This window comes from Oscarella lobularis, chromosome 8 (assembly GCF_947507565.1).
Source record: "Oscarella lobularis chromosome 8, ooOscLobu1.1, whole genome shotgun sequence".
NCBI lineage: Eukaryota > Metazoa > Porifera > Homoscleromorpha > Homosclerophorida > Oscarellidae > Oscarella > Oscarella lobularis.
Genome location: NC_089182.1, coordinates 1,326,196 through 1,334,557, shown reverse-complemented (window position 1 = coordinate 1,334,557; position 8,362 = coordinate 1,326,196). Strand labels below are relative to the sequence as shown.

General features: G+C 44.3%; 1 protein-coding gene and 1 long non-coding RNA gene across 2 annotated transcripts; both read right to left on the bottom strand.

Annotated features, from left to right (window-relative positions):
* Positions 1-1,337: 1,337 nt before the first annotated feature.
* LOC136189888 (uncharacterized) lies at positions 1,338-1,563 on the bottom strand. The gene is made up of 3 exons (XR_010670472.1): positions 1,538-1,563; positions 1,436-1,489; positions 1,338-1,385 (listed from the first exon to the last, which is right to left on the bottom strand). It is a non-coding gene; the product is annotated as an uncharacterized lncRNA (long non-coding RNA).
* Positions 1,564-2,595: 1,032 nt separating this feature from the next.
* LOC136190065 (ATP-dependent DNA helicase RecQ-like) lies at positions 2,596-4,405 on the bottom strand. The gene is made up of 8 exons (XM_065978140.1): positions 4,169-4,405; positions 4,016-4,115; positions 3,850-3,964; positions 3,699-3,804; positions 3,598-3,609; positions 3,318-3,545; positions 3,171-3,267; positions 2,596-2,603 (listed from the first exon to the last, which is right to left on the bottom strand). The coding sequence occupies exons 1-8, from the start codon at positions 4,403-4,405 to the stop codon at positions 2,596-2,598; spliced, it is 903 nt and encodes a 300-aa protein (XP_065834212.1).
* Between the last annotated feature and the right edge of the window lie 3,957 nt (positions 4,406-8,362).

Sequence of the window (8,362 nt, the reverse complement as noted above, 5' to 3'; positions counted from 1 at the left end):
GCCACGTTGAAGTCGGGAATGCCACGCGCGCCGCTTTTCCTGCCCTCAAAAGAGTGAAAAGAGGCAGAAATTACTTCTACGCTGGGATTAGGAAAAAGATAAGAAAAGAACAGGACCCAGCCGGCATTTCGAACACAACGCCAAGTCACGCTGGTAGGTTCGGTTCCGTTTTGGCGTACACTCTAATAACATCATTTCTCAGATCTGTGTGACATACCGTGGGATTCAGTCATTGACTCACTGGGCCTTGAGTTGGATCAACTGGTAGCTCTAGGATGCGATATAAATGGATTTCCCGATTTTCGTGTTATCATTAAACGCACCGCTCCTATGCTGTATAACGTTCTGCGCCGTGTGATGAAATCTCCAACTTCACACACGAGCAATGTCGACGTCGACGACCACGACAACGATGACGCCGGTCTGGGACTTTCTGCAGCTCTAGTCTTATCGATATTGATGAAAAATCGATCGTCATCAGACACAGCACTATGGCTTCCAACATTGATATCCAAGTTTCTTATTAGCAATTCTGCGAGCAAACAGGTATTTTTAATTAATCTACTTGGGTGTGAGTGATATAAGTTTCCTTGCCAAAAAGGTAATGAGATGTATGAACACTCTTGGAGTCTCAACATCCTACAGCCACAGTTGGAGGCATCTGAAAAGCATAGCCGACAATATGGCTGTTCCTGTCTCTGAGAATAACAAAGCTCGAGTTTTAGCGTACGACAATCTCAATATAACTAAGCATGTCGGCCATGAAAGAACTGGTACGACTCATGCTTTCTGTTTTACTTTTTGCCACTGATATATTTTTTCAAGATAAACGCCTTGAACGTTGGGACATGACTACACGACTAGTCATTGACTTTGATGAGGCTCTTCCGGAAGTACCACCTGACACTAGGGTGGTAAAACGTTATTTTATTTGTATACGTGCCTGATGTATACGTACAGGCACGTTCACGTCATTTGCTTGACGAAGCTGCTATTTTGCCATCCTTGTCCGACAACGACCACTTGTTTCTAAACGGAGTGAACTACATCAAACGGTTCCTGATAAATTATTTTCCAGCCTTTTCTCAATTGCGACGTTTCTGCCCAACATTGCAATCTTTCAAAGTCCCATGCAAACCAGAAATTTCTCCCCTTGAAATACTGGATGTGAACGAGGGCTGCAGAGATGGGAACATTCGTATTCTCGACGTCTTTGCTAGTGATCTAGGAAAAAAGGACGACACAGCAGTGGTATGTGCCCTCTGCTACATCAGGTTAAATAATCATCATTTATAGAACGTTGTCGGAGACCAGCTCACGTGCAAAAACATCCACGGGGCCAAGCGAATCAGAAGGCCTGAGCCAATAGGTGTAAACAAGCTAAACTGGGCCAAAGAATCACCTGGTACGTATGCTCTTGCTGAAATTTACTTACATCGTACTCATCGTAGGTGACTTTCATTTTATGTGGGAGTGCCTATGCCTTTGCCTAGAAACGTTTTGGGGTGACACTGATACCAAAGGCTTACTCTGTCACCTCAAAGACGCTCTAGGGTTGTCAATGATAGACAAGAGAGGAAAAAAATTTCAGCAAGCTGACGAATTCTTTCTACACGTTAGTACAGCACATTCTACCAGTCAAATACCTTGTTTTTCTGACATTTTGCTAGGTTTTCCAAGGGCATCTAATTCTGGCTATTTGCAATCACCTTGGAATGACAACAAAAGACGACAACTACGAAATCAAAGAAAATGACAAGGAGAGATGGTTTGAGGCAACGGCGCGGAACCTCTTTGCTGTGACGATTCAAGTGAAAAATCCGTCTTTTCCCGAGATCAGTACGGACGACGTGTACGCCTCTCACAGGACGTTACTGCACCTGGGATTTCTTTACTTAAATCCCAGAGATGCTATTCGCTACGAAAACGGGCCTGAAATAATCAGGATGTGGCGATTTTGGCTTCTCCCGTTTCTTGGTGGGCACAAGGTTAACTACGCAAACGAAGCGGCGAATCTTTTGGCCAACCTTGCGGCTGATTGGTCTCCAACTGTTGCCTACGTTCACACTAACTTTCGCACGGTCAATATGTCAGGGAGGAAAGGAGGAGGGAAGCCAATTGACCAGCTAGTTGAGCACTACAATTTGTAAGTCCTCTCTTAGTGCTGTTTTGATAACGGAAAATGTTCGTTCAGGCTTATCAAGAATACGGTGCGCTCTAGTGGGGCGAATCTAACAAAAGCTCACGTAGCTTTGGTCTCCAAAGTAGCGTACCATCTCTTGGAGGCCGACAGAGAATGCGAAACGTCACTAGGGATCTACAGACCTGCTAAGCACACGACCACTTCTTCAGAAAACGACATTTCAAGAATAGTTACCCTTCTGAACGATTCAGGAGTTGCACAGTTGAAAGAGCAAAGACAGTCTTCGTCGCACGGATTTTCTGACCCCAGAAGGCTAGGCATAAGAAAGGTAGAGGAATGGCTTAGGAAATACCTGCAGAAGGAAGAATTCGACGTTCCCACAGCAACCCACGAAATCCCTAGGAGAAATATTGAGAATATAGAGGATTTCATCGAATTGTAACTCTCTTTTGTTATTGATCTTATAGATAAACACACTAGCAATGATCGTGCTCTATTGAATTTTCTGGAAAATGAAGTGCTTGAAACAACGATGCCGCAAAACGCTTTTGAACACCAGGAATTCTCTCTGCGTCAGAAACGGTACGGATACTGGAGCTGACGTCTATTATCTTTTCTAGCAGCGCGTTGCTTGCAACTCCTTCCACTCCTAAGGAGAACATCCGGTGGGCTTCAGCTTCTCGTCGTCTCCACGAAAGCAGTCGACGAGCCAGAAGGTTCCTCATGTAAGTAGAAACTTGGATTTTTACTTGAGGCTGCTGGTCGTTCTGGCCACGGTGTATTCGGCGTTTTCTAGGCCTCGTTTTTGGGTAAACAAACAATTTGTTAGGATCGTCTTGATCAAAGTCACAGTGGTAGCAACAGGGAAAGTCTCTCTGGCTATCAGCGTTGTAGGACGAATCAAGCAGTCGGCAGAAGCGTGCTCGGATACATTGTTTACTGGTAATTAGGGTTGATACGGACGAATCGACAGTCTTTCCTCTTAGACTCAGCGACTTGTATAACAGGACGCAGGTGGACGACTTACCATCTCTTCCAGCTCTCCCAAACATTTGGTAAACTTCCATTACTGAACGTGGGACGCCATAGTAGAGCACCAGCCGAACATCACTCACGTCGATACCCTTGAACATATATTAAGGTTCACGAAAACATTATCAGATGGTTCTGGTACCATTCCAAATTCTATAGTGGCGATAACCACTGTCACTTTTCCTGCCCGGAAATCTTCCTCTGTTTGTCGTTTAGTCCCGTATGTAAGAGAGGAGTGGTGAATGGCAACTTTTCCAGACCAGCAGAGTATCTCCCAGAGAGTCGTAGCTAATGCCTTTGTTCCAACATAGATTATGGTTTTCACACTTCGATCCTCTCGAAGCATGGTCGTAATTGGCTCCAGTGTTGCCTATCAGTAATAGTTTGAAACAGTCCGCCTAGAAAAATGTACAACACCGTACCTCGTCATTGATCTTCATTAATAAGAACATAAAAACAAATTCGGACGATTCAGAGGCTTTTCTATGAACACTGGGTAGACCATGTTCAACTTTGTCCTAACGTCCTTTAATTGAGGTCGTGTAATTGTGGCTGTAAGAATCATGATGGGGCAGTTGCAGTGAGACCTCACAGACCCAATTTTGCAATAATTCGGTCGAAAATTAGCCCTAGCATCATAGAGTTACAATAGTAAAGTGATGACTCTCTCTAACCATTCAGTTACACAATGGGCTTCGTCAACTGCAATCAGCTTCACTCGATCTCCTACTCTGGTGCGCATAAGGGTTAGCCACTTTGAGCTTACAACGCACTCGGGTGATAGATAAACTATAACAAATTGAGAGGTATAAAAATGAATGAGTTTAGTATATAAATTACAGTATTGGCAGCAATTCAGAACACACTCAGGAATTTCCTCCAATTGGGACACAGATACACACGACACTGCACTCAGTCCCAATGTCTGGAGTTTGGCTACCTAGAAAAACGGTTGGGTATAGCAAGTGCAAATTGAAAATGTAGGTTTTTCACCTGTTCTATCATTAGCGCATGCAATGGGCTGACGATAAGGCAGCACGATGAAGACCCGCATAGCAAAGGTGGCAGTTGATAGCAAAGGGATTTACCACCGGCAGTAGTCAGCTTGACCACAACATCTTTGCCATCCGCTACTGCTTCAATCGCTTCTAGCTGTCCGTCGCGAAACGACTGGAGACCGAAGACTTCCCTAAGAAGCCGTGTTGCTTTACGCGATACGCTTTCAGCCATGTTCAAGACGCGCGCGATCGTTTGAAAAGGTCAACTTTATTAGCACTTATCAGAGAGGCGTCACATCCTACCGCGTCATACCAACCGCACCCCCAAAAGAAGGCACCACGTGATTTTCCAGATACCAGGCCCTTCTCCCCTCCCGTGGACATACGGGAGAGCAGGGAGAAGGGCCTGGCGAACGCGAGGCTAGTTTCCTTTGTCACGCCCTAGCGCGGTACCACTAGATCGAGACCGATTTTTCGTTTTCCTTCTATTACCGGGCGGATTTCTTTAGTATAGGATTAGCTAAAAAACGGGCAGTACCAAAGTTAAGTGTAATGTGCGTTTTACTGCCTTTTCGGGTGGGGAGACCTTGCGCGCGCACTAGCCACGCCCATGACAACGAATAACTTCTAAACGAAGCGAAAGATTCGAAATCGCTTCGACCAATGTAATTAAATCATGTTTTATTTTGTTTCGCGAGGGCGGCGAATCGTGATTTGTAGCGTAGGCTCTGAGAAACGCTCTTAGCAACGATAGTTCAGATCCGAATTGCAGACAAACCAAAAACCAACAAAAAATCGCTTCGAACAATGCTAATAAAATATTAGACTGGTGCGTTTTGAGGAAAGAAGTAGCTTAGTCGCTGAGAGAACTTCGCCAGGAAACGACAAAACCTACTTTTGCCGTAACTTGAAGGATTACGCGACTACTATGCATTCGATCGACTGATCCTTTGACCAAATCTTAGATAAATAAATCGACTATCCTTTCGCTTTAGCGAAAAGATAGTAAATCCTACTCATTTTGAATTTCGCGGCTATGTCCGGGGAGGGTAAGGTGGGACATTCATGCGTGGGTGCACTGTACCCACGTCCGAGTCGAATAAGGCGCCGCTGCCGATGGCAGACGGCCCGGTCGCGCGGTAAGCCGCCTCGTTTATATTGCTTCCGGCGGTATTATACTCCGACCGGGATTGCTGCGGGCCCGCCGGGTCCATGTTCTCTTGTCTATTCTCCGCATGGACAGACATAAAGGTGCTGCTAGAAATTTGACATTTTATGTCTACACTGGCCAATAAGTTCATCAAAAATACTACAAGTTATGGTCAAGCGTGGCGAAGTGTATTTATCTGTAGGACGAGGACGACTTTAAGTTGTTAATCCGCGCGCAAAAAAAGTGTTGAACCCGATTTCGAAGTCATGGACAATAAGGAGATGTAGGAGATAGAGACCGTAAATTTGACCACTTGGCAAAAGAACCGGCATTACCGATGACACACGCGAGGTGTCGATGAGACTATTAAAGAGAACGAAGCCATTATTCAGAAGACGTGCCAGGAGCTTCTCCGTTCTCTCGAGTTATTTCTGGCTAACGACATCCGAAAGATATGGGAAGAAGAGAAGAAGCACGTGCCGTGCTTCCAAGACGTAGAAGAAGTGAATCTTTACCGGCACGTTCAAAATCCTACGCTTGAAACGAAAAAAAATCGTGTCTGCAAGTGCGTGAGAGGGAAAAACGTCGTAGTAAGAGAGCGGGATCGTTCCCCTTTCATCTATATATGATATAGGGAACGTTGCGGTGGAACTCTAAGATGGAGGATATAGCGTCTGGCTAAACGGCACCTGTAATCATCGATCGTCCCGAAGTGAGCTCTCTGAACGCCCTAAGCGTAGAATTCGTTGGCGAACCGCTCTTGCCCGCGCCCAAAGTTCCTCATAAGAATTTTGGGGAGAAATTTCATGTTGAGTATCTCTACTTGCAAATGGGAAGGCGACTTTCCATTGCCGAACTCATCAATGACAACGAAAAATAGTCGATAAAATATACCAGTTAATGGATAATTCTGACACTAAGCCCTAATATATCGACGACGTTGGCAAATATGACGACGCCATCAGTGTTCTGTTGGGGCCCTCCGTGTGCGCCAGCTTCCGTGAGCCAGAAGACAGAACGGGACAGGCCGTGGCCAAGATCTTTGAAAAGAGGACTCGTCGGCGTCCGTGCCTCAAACCACGAAGTGGCGAAAAAGCGCAAAATAGACAAAGCAGAGGAAAACGAAAAGAAAATATGCACGTGCCAGTACTGTATGCAACCAGTTCGCCAACAATTGACAGAACATAGTAAGTGGCATTGAAAACAATACTGTCCAAAAGTTGGAAAAATATCTAAGTCCGAGTGTTAGCCGAGAAAAGAAAGCTGGCTAAGAAGTAAGTGATAAATTAGCATCCTTTTCATTTCTTTTTTACCCTTGTGTCATTTACTATGATATAATTCCTTGCAAAGAATAAATATATTGGCATTGTGGCCCTTTGGGCGTTATTTTGAAATTTTGACAAATTTATCTTATCTAATTAATTTGTTTAACAAACAAAGTTAATATTATAAACGAAATAGAAGAGGATAGCTAGCACTTCGCTAAATTGCCGAAATAGTACTATTTTTATTTTTGATGCATCTCTCCCATTTCAAGAAATCTTTTTTGCTCAAAAAATCGGGAGAACACGTAGACAGAACAACGCAAAACTTTTCTCTACAGATATATGCAACCCAGTACTTGGAGAAGTGTTTTTCACCAGATACGCAGCGTATAACTTGGAGCGCTTTTACAGCTTGGGCGTTTTTTTGTTCAGATTATGCATGCCAAATTCAGTCGCGCGGCTGAGATGTGGCAGATTCTGACGTCGTCGGGTTTCAATGCGGTCGAATTCAAAATAGAAAAACGTGGAGCCGAAGCATCACTTGTCGTAGAACAGGAGACTTCGCTAAGCGAATATCAGAGAAGGCATAGCTGGAATGCACAACATTTCGGTCTTGAACTGAAACTATTAGGATAAAAACTCTCATTTTGCTGAACTTGTATTTCCAAGGTTAGCTTTTGTCGTTAGATCTGAGATCTCAATGATGATGTTGGATTAAGGTCTTAGGGAAGTTTAGGCAAGAACATACTTCTAAAGACGAATTTCGCCGATACGGAAAGTCTGATTGCTGACATAATTTAGGCAAACATGTATTTTAGCGCGTTGTTTGCAAACAGAAAACTTTGAATCATGCATTTCAGTGTATTTCACATTTTTTTAATATTCGTCATATTTCTGACAAATCCGGTCACTAAACTCCGGTGCCCTCTACAGTTCGAGGATGAGCCAAGTTCCGACTAAGACGCGAGGTCTCGAAGTTCATTGCCTGGCTGAAGACGGCGATTCTTTTCAATTGGCGCGGACGTTTTTTAACCTATATATAGAAGTAATACAAACAAATAAGTCTCTTTCCTTAACATTCACCCCCTCTTCAGTAAGACCTTCGTTGTCGCGAGCTCATTGAAGTCTGTATACAAACGCATTAATTGAATATAAAACAAATCTATGAACGGCGAATTTCAGCGTTCACTGCTTCGTAACGTCTGCTACAATCACTAACTTCGCGTCGCAGCGAATTCATTTCCCTCCTGAATAAATCAATACCAGTAGTAATTAACTGACGCGAACTATACCTAGTCAGTGTGTGAGTATGTACTCAAGCTGTCCAGTCTTTTGTCTCAGTTAAGTCTCTTCTGGCGTCGCATCGGGCGTCGCTTCCATCGGTTGCTTCCTCGTGGATCGGATCTTCAGGCGTTGCTTTTTCTCCACCTTGTTCGTTCTGCACCACATGATCATTAGGACTGCAAAAATGTCGCGTGCAAGAGGTCCCCAAAACGCCAGACCTTAACGTTTAAAATCCATATTAGAATAGTCCGTCGGCAGTAAATCATTGCTTACCTCGTGTTCCAGCCATATCCATAATCTTTAGCCCGTTGTTGCTCACCAAAACAAGGTCATATCCATCGAACGACTGGCGAACCCTCTTCGTTATGTAATGCACGTTTGCGCTAGCCTATGTCACACTAATGTGTCACTGACGTTTAAGATTGGGCAAACTCCACATTGAGCAGAGTTGCAAGGATAGCAACGGGGTTTTAATACTGATCTCGGAGCC